The sequence below is a fragment of the Pelodiscus sinensis genome, chromosome 24, assembly GCF_049634645.1.
Source record: "Pelodiscus sinensis isolate JC-2024 chromosome 24, ASM4963464v1, whole genome shotgun sequence".
Classification (NCBI taxonomy): Eukaryota; Metazoa; Chordata; order Testudines; family Trionychidae; genus Pelodiscus; species Pelodiscus sinensis.
In genome coordinates, this window is record NC_134734.1 from 9,443,491 (window position 1) to 9,459,279 (window position 15,789).

The 15,789-nt window shown below is 58.8% G+C and overlaps 1 protein-coding gene across 7 annotated transcripts; it reads right to left on the bottom strand.

The window, feature by feature from the left end:
• Positions 1-221: 221 nt before the first annotated feature.
• Positions 222-15,603, bottom strand: TNK1 (tyrosine kinase non receptor 1). 7 transcript variants are annotated; one of them, XM_025188207.2, is made up of 18 exons: positions 15,521-15,603; positions 14,379-14,435; positions 14,193-14,273; positions 13,117-13,137; positions 12,470-12,550; positions 8,316-8,522; positions 8,078-8,151; positions 7,580-7,768; positions 5,594-5,746; positions 5,189-5,457; positions 4,901-5,027; positions 4,058-4,204; positions 3,457-3,551; positions 3,134-3,334; positions 2,033-2,109; positions 1,495-1,847; positions 1,156-1,251; positions 222-983 (listed from the first exon to the last, which is right to left on the bottom strand). In XM_025188207.2, the coding sequence occupies exons 2-18, from the start codon at positions 14,422-14,424 to the stop codon at positions 861-863; spliced, it is 2,340 nt and encodes a 779-aa protein (XP_025043992.2). In that variant the 5' UTR covers positions 14,425-14,435; positions 15,521-15,603; the 3' UTR covers positions 222-860. The 7 variants fall into 7 exon arrangements, with proteins under 7 accessions (XP_025043992.2, XP_025043989.2, XP_025043984.2 ...); XM_025188204.2 differs by lacking the exon at positions 15,521-15,603 and adding an exon at positions 15,368-15,483; XM_025188199.2 differs by lacking the exon at positions 15,521-15,603 and adding an exon at positions 14,955-15,357.
• Positions 15,604-15,789: the final 186 nt, after the last annotated feature.

Below are 15,789 nucleotides of genomic sequence, written 5' to 3' on the forward strand. Positions count from 1 at the left end.
TCTCCACCTCTGATTCTCCCCCAAATCCAGTTCCATCTGCCTCCCACAACTCCCTTCCACTCTCGCCTCTTCTGCGCCCACCATCCCCAATCCCTACACAACACCTCTCCTCTCCCACCCATCTCCTGCCCCACTTCAGGATGGGCCGATTCCAGGTGAGGGGACGAGGTGCCAGAGGTCCCATTTGGAGGGGCATGGGAGGAAGGTCCATCCATGCTAGATGGCATTCTTAACACTTTTATTGCTTTGCACAATATATACAACAAAGTACAACACCCGTAACGACTGTACAGTAGGTACACACAGCCTGGCTTGCAGCCACAGTGCTCCACCACTCACCTCCCCACCATTTTGTAAATCACAGGCCATCTCACGCACTTTGCACACACCCTGATAATCACACCTGGATGCATCCCACTCCATGCACAAGTCTGGTGAAAAATCCCACACCCTCGGAAGATGATGGACACAGTCACACACAATGTTTGCATAAGCCGCTCCCAAATTGTGTGTGTGAGATGGATATACACACACCCTAGAACAAAAAATGTGCCTCCCCACAAAATATCCACACAACTGTATAAGCTACACTCCCTGACACAAGGTCTATAGCCACACCCACTACATATGTGGGGACACACATAAAGGTCGACATGCACAATCACGCCCATGTTCATACAACAAACGTACCCTCATGTCTCTCCCTAAATACAAGCAAGGAACCACAGGTCTCCTGGGTTCTTTCCCTGGCTCTGGGCTGCTGCAAAGTCCCAGCCTATGGCGAGAAGTGGGGCTCCAATGTGGCTAGGTAGACACGGGAATGCAGTCAGTCCCTAAGCCCAGCTGGGATGATGTCCCCTTCAGGCCCGGAGGCCACGGCTCAGGACGTAGCGAGAAGCCATGGCAAGGTTCCAGCGGTGTTTCTCCAGGATGCGCCGGCACTCATCCCGGGAGTGTGGGCTGATGTGGAACAGCTGGTCAACCTGCCGGAGAGAGGGGCAGGTCAGGGGCCTGTCCTTGTTAGGGGGCACTGGCTCTGATCTGGCCACACGGGAGGCAGGGAATGGTGCATGGGGCCTGTCCCCTCTAGGGGACACTGGCTCCCACCCAGCCCCAGGGCAGGGACTGGCTGGTGGGGGAACAGTTGTAGCTCACCTTCAGCACCTCAACAGCTCTCTGTGTGTCCCAGCCGTGCAGCCTCAGTGCCTCACGACATTCCTCCACCGTCACCCCGTGGACCTTCCCCTCCACCTGTATCAGGACAAGCAGACAAGAGAGGCTGAGACTCAGTTATAGGGCACCAGCCTCACAGCTGCCACTGCAAACCCCTAGACCCCCACGATGTCTGGGAGAGGTACAGTGTGTCAGGACTCCTGAGTTCTCTCCCCAGAGCTGCGAAGGGAGGGGACTGGTAGATTAGAGCGGGGGGGAGGCGCAGGCGGAATGGGGGGAGTTGGGAGCCAGGACTCCTGCTTTCTTTTCTCGATCACTCACCTCCTTGATTTTCCGTTCCACATCACTGTTGCCCTTCTGCCCCACAGATGAGGATCCCATGACTCCTGCTGTGCCCCTGGGGGCTCCGACAGGGGCCTTCACCCCCGCTGTTTCCCTCCTGTCCCTGGCCCCAGGCTGCTGCAGGGGAGGTTCTATTCGGAGGGGTTGGCCGGACCGAGGGCCTGGCCGTGATTTCTGGGGCGTCTCCAAGGGCCGGAGCCCCATTTCCCAGGGCATGCGAGATGGGGAGTTGCCGGGGGGATGAGGCGGGAAGGCAAGCTCATCACCCAGACGCCTGGGTTTCGTCCGAAGGACGCTGAAATCTGAGACCGAGTCCAGACTTTTAGAGAGACCTAGGGAGGAGAGAAGGGAAACTGTGTTAGGGCTGGATGGCTGGGTTCTTTCCTCAGCTCTGAGAGGGGACTGGCGGTTTGTGGGTTATAGAACAGGGGGGCTGAGAGCCAGGACTCCTGGGTTCGCCCTGATTCTTTCAGGCTCTAGTGCCAGCCCCTCTCTGCCTGGCTGACCAGATACTCACGTGTGAGCCGCAGAAGCTGCTGGCCTCCCAACTTGAGTCCAGCAGATTCTTTAGAGTCCCGGGGCTTCCCCTTCCGGCTGTGGGGGAGGGAGGCGCAGAGAGAAGGGGGGTTAATACCCTGGGCAGCTACTTCTCTGATCGCCTCTTGTGCAGGGCCCTTCTAGCCATCATCTAAGGTGTTTCATATAAACTCTTGTAGGGAGCGGGCAATGGAGAGCCCCTCCCCCTGCTACAGGCCCTGACTCTGAGCCAGTGTGACGGCGCGTTGGGGGTTCCCCGTCTCCTGCACCCCGAAATGGCACAAACAGACTGCACCAGCCAGTGGAATTGAGGGTGGTTTATTGCTCCTCCAGCACAGCGCAGCACAGATGTAATCTGGTTACAGGAACTGGGGCTAAGAGGCCTCAGTGCCCCCCCTTGAGATAGGGGAGTCCCAGCCCCCTCCCCAGCTCCTTATTCCCTGCCTTCCAGACAGGAACTAACTAACCCTCTTCCAGCCCTGCCCCCCAGCCAGGGCAGCATTCCACCTTCCTTTGTTCCTCTCCATGGGGGGTGTCTGGCCACTGGTTCAACAAGTTTGGCATTACCTCTGCCTAGTGAGGCTTTCCCTGCTGGGTCTTGCTCCAGACAGCAGGGGTCACCACATCCCAGCAAGTACCCCCACTACGTCACAGCCAGCTAGGTCCCAACCGTCCTAATACAGAAATGCATCTCCCCGCCTTAGCCACACCCACCATCATAGCTACACCCCTCAACAGTCACCCCTTTCCCTCAGCCAAACCCCCTCCACTCAACCACGCCCCTTCCCTTCTTCCATGCCCCTTTCCCCAGAGATATGCCTCTCCCTCAGCCACCCCCTTGTCCCCACAGACACGTTCCTTCGCTCAAGAACATGCCTGCTTTCCTCAGCCAGGTCTACTTCCCCAGAATCACACCCTCAGCCCAGTGCCGCACCCCCTTCCTCGCAATCACTCTCCTCCCTTAGAGACACTCCCACTTCCCCTCAGCCACCCCTCCCTTCCATTCTAGAGGCATGCCCATTTGCAACAGCCACACCCCTCCCCTAAGCCACACCCCCTCCCGCCTCTCCCCCACACTCACTCGTCCATGCTGTCAGGGGCCCCCCAGCTGCGGCCGGGGTCCAGGTCACCGTGCCCCATGTGCTGGAAGCTACTGCGCACAGGGAGGCTGATTCGCGGCATCCCAGTTGGGGTTGTTTCCTCTGTGCTCACCACTGAGGCTGGGAAGACACCGACCTGCAGTGTCCGCCTGTTCTGGCCCCGCCAGGTTGAGGACTCTGAGCTGCAGGGGAGGGGCAGGAACTGGTGAGAATCTAGGAGTCCTGGCTCCCAGCCCCCCTGCTCTAACCAGCAACCCCCGCTCCCCACCAGAGCTGGGGAGAGAACCCAGGCAGCCAAGCTCACCTGCCCTCAATGATGGTGATGGGGTCATTGGTTTCTAGCCTGAGCCTCCCTGGTTCATTGAAGTCCTGAATGGCTCTCACCTCCCGAGGCCGGAGCTGAGAATGGAAGGGAAAGGGTTAATCCCATTCCTAGCCTGAGGGGAACTCATGGCCATGCCAGTGCTGGCCTCTCCCAGTAGGGGGTGCTGTGGGAGCAGGGCACAAATACTGGCTGGAGGAGTATGAGGAGCAGGGCAGGAGTGTGGTTGGGGACACCAGAAGGGGGCGCCGGGTGGGTGGGGTAGAAGCGCTGCTGGGGAGCACCAGCAGGGTGTGCCATAGTGGGGTTGGGGCAGGAGCAGTATCCAGGGTGGACAGATGCACTGTTGGGGGCTCCAAGCAGTGGGCGCTATGGGAGGGGCAGGAACTGTTGGTTGGCCCCAACAGGGGGTGCTGTGTGGAGTGGGACAGGAACGCAGTTGGGGGCAGCAGCAGGGGGTATGATGGGAGGGCAGGAGCACTGCTGAGGGGCCCCTGCAGGGGGCAGTGTGTGTGTGTGTGTGTGTGGGTAGGCCAGGATCAATGCTGGCAGGCCCCAGCAGGGGGCGCTGCAGGACTCTCACCTCATGCAGCAGGCTGATGATGTCCCGGAAGCGGGGTCGCTCCTCAGGGTGGGGGGCCCAGCACTGGAGCTGCAGGGCATACAGGCCGCGGGGACAGTCCTCTGGGCGCTCCAGCCGTGCACCCTCCCGTTCCACCTTCAGCATGATCTGCCCGGGGGGGAGGCGGGGGGATCACAGATCCAGACACTGAGTTTGCAGCTGCTTGATGCCCTCTTCTGGAGGGTTGAACCATGGCAGACCCCCCCCCCCCACAGTCTGCATCACCAGTGGCAACAACTGGAGGGAGCTTTGAGGCCTTCTCTGCTCATAGGGGGATAGGGCGTGGGGGCTGGTGGTTAGAACAGGGGGGGCTGGACCCAGGACTCCTGGATTTTGTTCCAACCCCCTGTGATGAGATGGGGATTTTGTTCCCTTTGTTGCATGTGATTTCCACTGTCCTGAGGTTACCCCATGTGTTGCCTCAGTTTCCCTGGGCACTGCACCAGTACCAGATGGTGATGGAATTTCAGTGTGACAGCTTCCCCCATGTACACAATGGCCAAGGCCCTTTGTAACCTGAGTCCATGGGGTGTGTGAGACTAGGTGAACCTTTGTTTTGCTGAGAAGCAAGACAAAGACTGGAAGAGGATGTGTGTGTCAGTCTTAGCCTTCTTGAGGTGGCAGGGGGTGGGCCAGGCACTGGCTCTGGGCCTCCTCTCCCCAAGATGGAGTGCACTGCCTGCTTCTAGTTACCGTGCTGACAAGTCTTCCCTGTGCTGGCTGAGAGGCATGTCTGGCTGCGGATGGGAGTGCAGGGCCCAGTGACTCCCCCATGCCTTATTGTCACCCCCACCACAGGCTCACCTGTCGCCCTGAGAGCCCCATCCAGGGCTCCTCACAGTAGGAGAACATCTCCCAGAGGGTGACCCCGAACATCCAGACATCGGAGGCATGGGAGAAGGCTCCAGAGCGCAAGCTCTCGGGGGCGCACCTGGGAGCCAGGAGAAGGTGGTCAGAAATCTGCAGCACAGCACCCACTGGGGCCAGCCTTGCCTGCCAGGGGTGAGTGCCCCCTGCTGAGCCCCTGCCCTGTTCCCTGTGTCCCAGACAGGCTGCTCCCAGCAGGGAGCACGGTGGGGCAGAGGATCTCACCAGGCAAAAGGGATTTTGCGGTGCGCAGACATGATGTATCGGTCCCCCTTGCTTGAGAGTGCCCTCGTGAGGCCAAAGTCCCCGATCTTGGCATGCTCCTCCGAGGCCAGCAGGACGTTGCGGGCCGCCAGGTCACGGTGGATGAAGAGTTTAGACTCCAGGTAAGCCATGCCCTGGGCCACCTGCAGGGCGTAGAGCCAGAGCCGGTGCAGGGGGTAGGGTAGCCGCAGGTGGTCATACAGGGAGCCCAGTGGGGCCAGCTCCGTCACCTGCCCAGAGAACCTGGTAATAATCTAGCAGAGAGAACCCAGGAGTCCTGACTCCCAGCCCTCCCTGCTCTGACCCACCAGCCCCCACACCTCTCCCAGAGCCAGGGAGAGAACCCAGGCATCTGAGCCCACGCACCATCTTGAGTGGCTGGGTGAGCACGACCCCATAGAGCCGCAGGAGGTGGGGATGGTCCAGCCCACTCATAGCGTTCACTTCATTGAGGAAATCAACAAGGGCGCCGGGGTCAGTGCAGATGTCGGAGCGGAGAGATTTCACTGCCACAGAGATCTGGGGGGGACAGGGTAGAGTCAGTTCCTGTGGGAGTATCTGTGAGCACTGGGAGGAGGGGGCACGTGGGGCCAGAGGGGGAGAGGTACAGGAGAGAAAGCTGCCAGTGGAGAAGGGAGAAGTTAGAACAGGTTTGTCCAGCCCTACCCCCACATCCCTCTTTTGCCATGCACTGTCCATCTGTGCCCCCTTTCCAATTTCTCTTTATGCTGTCACTGCTATTGGCGTTGGGAGGGGGGAATTGAACTGGTGACCCCCAAACCTTTCCCCCTTGTTCTCAGGCCCCGGGAGCTCAGCTGGGGATCAGGGCTGGTGTCCCATTTCCAGCACAGCCAGGAGACAGTCCGGGTCCCTTTCTAATAAAGCGAGGCCCCAACATTCATGGTGGGGGAGACACGGGCCTTGAGATTCAAATGAACCTATGATCACCCGATCACCAGCAACAAACTCCCCCATTTTTTTCAAGAGCCAATTCCCAGAGCCAGAATACAGTTTGTCATTTCCAGAGCCCATCTCCTGAGTGTCTGGAGCCCGTCTGGCTCCGGAAATCACACCTCCCCAAAAGTAGCAGATTTGGGTGCGACTCAGAGCTAAATCCTCTGACCTTCACAGGGCTGACTCTTCATAGAATCATAGAGCTGGAAGCAGGGCCGGCCCGAGGTATTCTGGCACCCCGGGCACGGGCACGCGGCGCTGCCCCTGGGCGCATGGTGAATGTGCGGGCCCGCCCGTGGGGAGCGGGCTCACCCCCCTAGGGTGCGCAGGCTTGCCCCTGGGGCACACGGCGCATGCGTGGCCCAGCTACAGCTGCTGGCGCACAGCCCGGGGCCTGCCCCCGGGGCGCACAGCACATACGCAGCCCGGCTATGGCTGCTGGTGCGCAGCCCAGAGCCCACCCCTAGGGTGCAGGGCACAAGCGCGGCCCAGTCCGGCCCAGCCGTTGCTGCTGGCGCACGCGCTGGGCCATATAGGGCCCCGCGGCTGTGGGGGGAAGGGTGTTGCTGGTCGGCACCACGGGGATGCAGGCAGGCCAGCACTGCGGGAGCCGGGCACGCGGTGCCTGATGGCAGCTGTAAGGAATGCCGTGCGCCCCTTACAGCTGCCATCAGGCGCCCCCCCATTGGTTGGCAACCTGGGCAGCTGCCTGGCTTGCCCATGCCTCCGTCCGGCCCTGGCTGGAAGAGACCTCAGGAGGTCATCAAGTCCAGCCCCCTGCCAAGGCAGGACCAATCTCAACTCAATCAACCCAGCCAGGGCTTTGTCAAGATGACAGTTAAAAATCTCTCGGGATGGAGATTCCACCCCCTCCCTAGAGAACCCATCCCAGCACTTCACCACCCTCCCAGAGAAATAGTTTTTCCTAATATCCAATGCAGACCTCCCTCACTGTAACTTGAGACCATTGCTCCTTGTTCTGCCATCCCTCACTACTGTGAACAGCCTTTCTCCAGCCTCTTTGGAACCTCCCTTCAGGAATTGAAGGCTGCTATCAAATCCCCCCTCGCTCTTCTCTTCTGCAGACTAAACAGACCCAAATCCCTCGTCTTAGGTCATGCGCTCCAGCCCCCTAATCATAGGTCAACTCTTCCAGCTAGAGCTCATGATTTTTCATGATGCCTCCCCTAGAACTCACCCCCTTCAGAGCAGATTCCACCCAATTCCCCCTGCAACCTCCCCATCCAACGGTGCCCAAATCCTGTGCGGGTTCCTGGCCATTCCTTGAAGATTTTGCAGCCTGGCTGGCGATGTCTGAAAGGCAGGTCGGGTCCAACTGCATCCTCCACCCTGTGAGGCCCCGGATGGACTTGCAATCCCTTTTCCCAGGCAACTCACGGTGCCCCCGCTGGGTGGGCTCCACTCGCCACGATGCACTACGCCAAAGCACCCATCGCCCAGCCGTTCCCGCAGGCGCAAGTCCCACTCCGTGATCAGACACTTCAGGGAGCCGTCTGAGTCCAGGCGGGGAGGAGGAGGGTGAGACGGCCCCTCCCCAGACTCCTGGATCTTTGCACCACTGATCATCTGAGAGAGAGAGAGAGATGTGCACAGGGCCTAACCGCCAGCAAACCCAGGAGTCCTGGCTGCCAGCCTCTGCACCCTGCCCCAACCCATCAGACCCCACTCCCATTCCAGAGCTGGGAGTGTGTGGAAATCCAGGCTTCCTGGCTCCCAGCCCTCTGCACAGCGAGGCATGAAATCCAGTAATCTCTAAAAATACCTGGCTGTCAGATGGGGGCTCAGATTTCCCACACCTGGACATCAGGGCTCCTGTGACAATGGGGGATGAGAGGAACAGTTGGGGTGGATGGGGGAATGTTTGTGAATCCAAACCTTGTAAATCCAAGATTTGGGGCGTAATCCCTGCTGCTTCCTGCGCTTGATGGCATCTTCCAGCCGCCGCTGCCCTAAATGTGGGGGTTGGTGGTTAGAAACAGGGACCCCTACTGGTGCCCCTCACTCCCAACCCGCAGCCCCTGCCAGCCCAGCCCTGGGCCTGCCCCCCAGCTGGTGCCCCTCACTTCCAACCCAGTCCCTGCCAGCCCAGCCCTGGACTCCCCCCTACACCTACCGGGTCGTCCCAAGCCGATCTGGTCCAGGTCGGAGGGTCTGACATAGTCAAAGTGGGCTAGGCGGGTGACATGTAGCTCATCCCGGATCTTGTGGTAAAATTGCTCCAGCTGGATTTCAGTGAGAAGCGCCAGGAGCCAGTCGCTGCCGTCGTCTGGGGCCATTTGGCACCCGCCCTGAGCACAGCCGGGTGAGATGGCACCCTGGGCTTCCCCACAAGACACAGCTGTGAGATTGGGGTGCTGGGCACTGCCCAGGCCCTTTGAATGAGATCGGGGCCCCACACACCACAGAATCAAGGGACACACATGCCTGCCCTGTTACAATCTAAACAGAAGAAGGATTATGAACCTCAATACAAAGGTGGGGAAACCGAGGCCCAGAGCCGCTCCTAGCCTCACCCCCGCCCTGCAGGTCAGGGCGTCTCTGCAGGTTCTGCTGTGTCAGCCCGCAGGAGCCAGGATTCCCTGCGTTATTTTCCTCCTGCTCTACAAGCGGCCTCATTGGTCTTCCCTTCCCACACCCACCAATGGCCTGTGGGAATCCCTGCCACTGTGCTAACCTGCCCAACTGCTCTGCCTGAGCCCCGGGAGAACACACACAAGCCACACCCAGACCGCACCTCTCAGCCTGGGGGCGTCTAGTGGAGTAGAATAGGCAGGGCTGGGAGCTAGGACTCCTGGGTTCTCTCCTCAGCTCCGGAAGGGGAATGGGGGCTGGTGGGTTAGAGCAGGGGGGCTGGGAGCCAGGGCGCCCGGGGTTCTAGCCCCAGCTTTGGAAGGGAAGCAGCCCAAAACATGTGTAAACCAGCTTCCAGCTCACTGCCCCTGCTACCCAGGGGTGGCACAAGCCCACTGAGATAATCACCCAAGGCTTCAAAAACTTGAACTGAAAGCAGGCCCAGACCTGCCCCCAGAACCCATCTGAAAGGCAAAGGGCTGGGGAGAAGCAGGTGAATTTTTCGGATGAAAGTCGGGGAGTTTTGGCAGCAAGTTCCAGGGGGAAGATGAGTCGGGGGGTGCCCCCTTGTTTGGAGGCTGTTAACCCTTTCCTGGCTTCATGGGTTGATTCCTTTCCTCTCCTTCCCTAGTTAAATGAGAATACAGGGCAGAGTTCAGGGCGAAGGACAAATATTGACACAGGTGGGTGTGAGATACAGGGACCCACCTCATTGAGGCTCCTTCCCCTCAGAAACAGGCCCTGTAGGGGACACTGGTTCCGACCCAACCCCAGGGCAGGGACTGGCTGGCTCAGGAGGAACAAGGAGTGTGGCACAGGGCCTGTGTCCTCTAGGAGGTATCAGCTCCAACTCAGCCCCAGGGCATGGACTGCCTGGTGCGGCATGGAGAATGGGGCACAAGGCCTGCCCCCTCTATGAGGTGTCACATCTGGGACCCCAAGGATAAATACATTCAGTCGGGCTAGGCTGGGCGACATGTTCCTTGCCAGCAGGGACAGAGGGGAGAAGAGGAAGGATACAGGGAGGTGGGGAAAGAAGGAACTGTAGAAAAGAAAAGAAAAGAAAAGAAAAGAAAAGAAAAGAAAAGAAAAGAAAAGAAAAGAAAAGAAAAGAAAAGAAAAGAAAAGAAAAGGTGGGGAGGACAATAGGAAGGAGAAGCAGTAGGAAAGGTGGGGGGGGGTCTTTGGCTCACCTGGCAGGGGAAGGGGAAGGGGAAGTCCCCTCACTCAATCTCTCTCTGCTGCCTGTCTCCCAAAGCTCCTTCCTGTAGTTTTTCTCCCTCCCACTCCAGCAGCTCCTCCCATCCCACTGCCAGCACCAATAGTGCCCCAGCACTCAGCCTCTTCCTTTCCCACACACACCTGGGCGGGGCCTGGCCAGCCCCATGGGACACCTGGCCAGGCAGGTGCCACCTCCTGGCTGTCATGTGGCTCACAACATGCCTGGGACATGTTAGAACACATGAGGGAGAGGACATGCATTAGTCAGACCTGTAATGGTTCGGGAGGGTAGGGCTGTTTCATAAAATCATGGGTTGGGGGAGGATTAACACAGTCTGCCACGCCGTATCACACATTCTCAACATGTGCCTTTCTGACATGCCAGGATATGGGCAAGATGTGTGTAAGAGAAGGCACTCTTCTGACAGGTTTGCACACGGAGCCTTTGGGGCTATCCCATGTGTGTGATCTCCGACATGTTAGAACACGGAATATGCTGGACAATCACATGGTGTGTAGCATCACCGACATGTGACAAGACGGACCACCACTTATAATGTATTGCCCCTGACATGTGATAACATGGAACATCATGTGTCGTCATGCAGCAGATTAGAGCAGAGGTTCAGCATATGTGATAACATGTTGTATATCACACTCCTCCCCACAGAACACAGAGAATACTGGGTGGTCATGTGGCATGGGGGAGGGTCTCTAACATGTTACAACATGGATTATGTGGGGCCATCACATACTATCACCTTACATGCTGTGTCCCCTTCCTACAGACTAAAATGCAGGTGAGACCAGCTTATCACATGTTGTGTGTGGTCCCTAACATGTTATCCCACAGACGGTAAGGGCATGATTACGTTATAACATGTCGCATGAAGCTGCCTTCTAACATGCCACAATATTGGTTCACCACGTTACATGGGAGTTGTCATGCAATATGGCAGAACATGGGTGACATGGGGCCATCACATATTATTTGTTACATGAGCTACTGGCCCATCGCATGTTATGCACTGGTCCACCACATGGATGGCAGCAGCCCAACCCATGTCATAGTATGTTCTAACCCATGAACGTGTTTCACAAGGAATGCCCTACCCAAAAAGCATGCCTCAGGCAGGACCAAGAGGAGGCCCCAGCCAGAATGTCGACAATAAGATTCACACACTTGGGCTTGCACACGCACGTGACCGGCATGCACAGGTCTGCCTGCAGCACCCACTCCCAGCCCATGAGATCCTGCTTGCACCCAGCCCCGGCCACAGGCCCACGGCCCTTTCACACATATGGCCAGGACAATGGCACGGGTGGAGTTGAACACAATGTGCACGCGTGGTGTGGGGGCCCATGCGCAACATGCATGTGCATGGCCTGGCATGGCCACTACCGTGCCCCTGTGCCCTCGCATGCCCACCATGCCCCCGGCACCCCACAGTCTCACACACCCACATCTGCTCCGACACCTTCGCATGCCCACCAGTCTGCTCCCTCGCATGCCTACTGCCCTGCCCCCCAACATCCTTGCACATCCACCACTCTGCTCCTACACCTCACATACCTACAACCCTGCCCCATACACCCTTGCATGCCCACCAGTCTGCTCCAACACCCTCGCACATGCACCAGTCTGCTCCGACATCCTCGCATGCCCACCACCCTGCACCCCACACCCTCAGACGCCCTCATGCACACCCCTAGAGACTGCTGCTGCCAAGACAAGGCCTGGTGGGGAAGCCCATTTATTGTGGATCCTGACACTCAGGGTCATTCGGGCACTGGGCAGAACCAGAACCTGGTGAGAGAAAGTCCAGATGCCAGCTCCATGGGGTCCCTCATTATTGCACCCTCCCCATTTCCCTTCCCCCTCCTCCATAACCCCTCCTCCTCTCCCTCTACCCCCCAACCTCCCTCCCTGATCTGCCTTCCCTTTTCCCCAGCATGTGCCCCCCTCAGATCCCACTATACCCCATCCACCCCCTCTTTTCCCATTTCATGCCCCGCCCCTTGCCTCAGGTCAGGTCCCGCCACCTCCCTTATTCACAGCCCCTCTCCAGCTCAGTCTTGGTCAGTCTCAAGACTGAGACTGCCCTCTTCTCCATCCTTGACCCCGCCTCCTGCCCTCCTCCACTCACTCCAGGGCACAGGTGATGAACCCCATGACCAAGCTGGAGGCCGACAAGATGCTCAGTAGAATCACCGAGTTCTGGAGATCTCCATGCCCTGGGGAGGGGCAGAGAGATAGGGGGGTTGGTCTGGTAAGGAAAGGGCTAAACCAGGGAGTGAGGAAGGGGCAGGAGTGTGATCAGGAGGTACCCCAGGCATGGCAAAGGGGACCATGAGGGGAGGGAGGACAGCACTGGAGCAGAGGGAGGGGGCAATGGCAGAAGGAAGGCCAGGCCGATCCCCTGGGGAAGGACTCAGGCCATAGGGGGCAGGCCATCGGGGGGGGGGGAGCCCCACCGGAGTAACATTTCTTCAGGGACCAGCAGGTGACTTTCCCTTTCTTGCAGCTGGAACAGTTGATGGCCAAGGCCGAGTCCCCTGAAAAGGGAGAGAGGCCAGGTTCAGCTTGGGGGGGGGGGGGGGGGAAGGGGCAGTGATCAGCTGGGATGCTGCAAAGGGGGGGACTATTTGTTCAGTGGAGGAAGTATATGGGGAGGCCAGAGGTTGAGACTGACCAAGAGGTGACCCCCTCGCACACCTGCTCTCCCTCTGCCTCAGGAATCCTGTGACCATTAAAATGCAGCCACCTCTGGGGTGGGTACCCTCTACTGAGCCCCCCTGTGGTACAGCACCCCCTAGTACCATCCGAGGCCCAGCCCTGCCTGCTAGGGGTGAGTGCCCCCTGCTGAGCCCCCATCCCATTCCCTGCCCCCAATATTCCCTAGCACCGCCCTGGGACTAGCTCTGCCTGCCAAAGGAGAGCGACCTCTGCTGAGCCCGCACCCAAGTACCAAGCCTGAACAGGCCAGAATGGGATTAGGAAAGGTCTGACTGGACCGCGTCTGGTGGGAAGATACAGGGGCCCCAGAATCATTTCATACTCCCAATACTGCAGTTTTGGGGTCACCCTTCACAGCACCCATCTCCGGAGGGTCAGTACTTACGGCAAGCTGGGGGGCACAGAACTGTGGGGATCAGAGAGAGAGATAGTGTGGTCAGTATGCACTATGCACAGGGGTAGCCCCCATGCAGGCCATATCCCAACCTTCCCCCTCTCTGAATGTTTAGCTGATGGGACAGGGAAGGTTCTTAGCTGCAGATGCACCCTGAAACCAGCTGTGGGGCACATGGTGGGCACCTCAATAACAGGGAACGGGGGAGGGGCTGGGCAGACACTGTAATAGGGCTTTGAGGGCTGGGGTTTAGGAATGACTCCCCAAGAGGGTCACCGGGGGTTGGGGAACAAGAGTGATACCCCAAGCAGGGTTCCCTCTAAGCTGCACACTTGAGCGGGTGTGCAGAAAAAATGTCCACCCTGCCCACCTCCAACGCAGAGCCATGAGCCATGTGGTGGGTGGCAGGAAGCTGCACCAGCAGCCGGGGCTGGAGGAGCCACGTGGCAGGTGGCAGGAAGCCGCTCTGGCGGCCTGGGCCAGGGCCACAGCCGCTACATGGGAGCCTGGGTGGGAGAGAGGTGGAGCAGGTACTAAGGTTGGTACCAGCAGGGGAAGCAGTGGGGCCAAGGACAGAAGCCAGACAGGTTGGGGGCAAAGGCACCAGCTGTCTCTCATGGGGGAAAGTACTAGGCCCAGATAAATTTGGGGTGCGGGAGGAGGAAGAGAGAGAGGTGTGGGGCCGGGCACAGGTCTCTGGGCAATGGGGGAGAGAACAGACAAGGTGCGGGGCTGGGCATACATAGGCTTTTGGACGATGGGGTTGGGGAGAACAGGCGAGATGTGAGGCTGGGCACAGGTCTCTGGGCAGTGGTGCTGGGCTGCGGGCCTTAAACCCAGGTACTGTCTTTGGGGGGGAAGAGGAGGGTGAAAGAGAGCGTAGTCCTGGCTTATATACTGGTGGCATATGGGGGGGGAGTAGATTGCAACACACAGGGTGTGTGTCGGGGTAGGTGGTTAGCCAGTCCTATACAGGTACCAGCTTGGCTGTGTGTGATCTCCGACATGTTTGAACATGAAATATGCTGGGCAATCACATGGCGAGCCCTCCCCCAGCAGCTCCGTACCCTCTTTGCTGTATTCCAGTAGCTTCACTTCATGCAGCCAGGTCCAGAACCTGGGCAGGTCTGAAAAAGTCCTGTTGATCTCTGTGGAGACACATGACACTGCCCGTTTGATGCCATCCAGACCTCCTGGGTACAGGATAATCCCCATCAGACTAGTCTGCCTTCTCCGGGGGTGGGGAGAATTACCAATAATACGTAAGACTCGGTGGGTTTTCTCAGTCACCGCGTCCATGGCTTGCTCATCTGGAAGAGAACAGGGAAGATTTGCAGAAGGGGTACAGGCTAGGGGACTCTTGGAGCTAATCTCCGGGTCATACACAGCTTCTGGTGGCAGCAGGGACAGTCTGGCACCCTGGGGTAAATGTTGCAGGCAGGACAACCAGCTCATGTGACCAGGAAACAGAACTGCCATTAGTAGGGACCAGAATAATGGCCCAGTTTGAGGCAATCAGGGCAGGCCACATACCCCACCTGTATGGCCAAGCACTTCACACTGTGAAGGTTATTAGAAGAAACTAGGAATCCTGGCTTCAAGCTTCCCTTGCTCTAAAACACCAACCCATCACCCTCCTCCCAGAACCAGCAAGAGAACCCAGGAGTCCTGGCTTCCTCCCCCCCCCCCCCCCGCTCTAACCACCAGACCCACTCCCCTGCCAGAGCTGAGTAAAGAGCCAAGGAGTCCAAGCTTCCAGCCCATCCATCCCCTGCTAGAGCCTTAGAGACAACCTAGGCGTCCTAGCTCCCAGAGCCAGGGACCCCTACCCAGGGCAAAGGCCTTGAAGGACTCCGGGTCCCAGGGGTGGCTGGGGCAGCCCGGGCGGCCCTGAATTTGGCGGTAGCGGGTACAGAGCTGGGCGAACCGGGCTGGGATGTTTTTGTTTCTCATGGAGCACTGCACACAACCCCTGGCAGGTGGGGCCAGGAGAAGTAGGGCCAGCAGCAGGGGGGCAGCCAGTTGGGGGGGACGGATGAACAGAGCCAAGAGGGTGGCTGCCAGGGCCTGCTGGAGGGCACCGGTTCCCCAGCCTGGCGCCATGAGTAGGAGGGTGGCAGGGGCCAGGCCCATAGGGAGATTGTGGTCAGGATTCCCCTAGGGCCAGGCGAAAGCGGGCCCCGGAGTGGCCGCTAAGGGGCAGCCAAGTGCATTGCGGGGGCGCCAGTTAGGAAGGCGGCACCTTTAGAACGCGGTGTGTCCAATTGTTTGTCCCCGCGTTTCAAACGCCCCGCCCCGCCCCGCCGGCGAGAGGCTCTTAAAGGGGCGACGCTCCGGCGAAGGGAGGGGGTGTGGCTTTGGAAAGCTCTATCGCCTGAGGTTCTGAAAGCTTCACCTCCCACTCTCGGGCCGACGAATGCTTCTGTTAAAGGGGCCGCAGGCGGGAGGTTTCACCCCCCCCCCCGCCACTCTTCGGGGCCCACCACCGTCCCCATGGCAACAGCACCACCGAGTGTCTCAACATTCTGCTCTTAAAGGGTCACTCATCAGGAGAAAAAGGTATTTAGGGGCGGAGCTTCTCTCTTCCAATCAGACCAGGGATTGGGGGGGGGGGGGGATTTGAATGAATACAAGAGCCCCTTAGTTTGATATCTTACAAGCCCC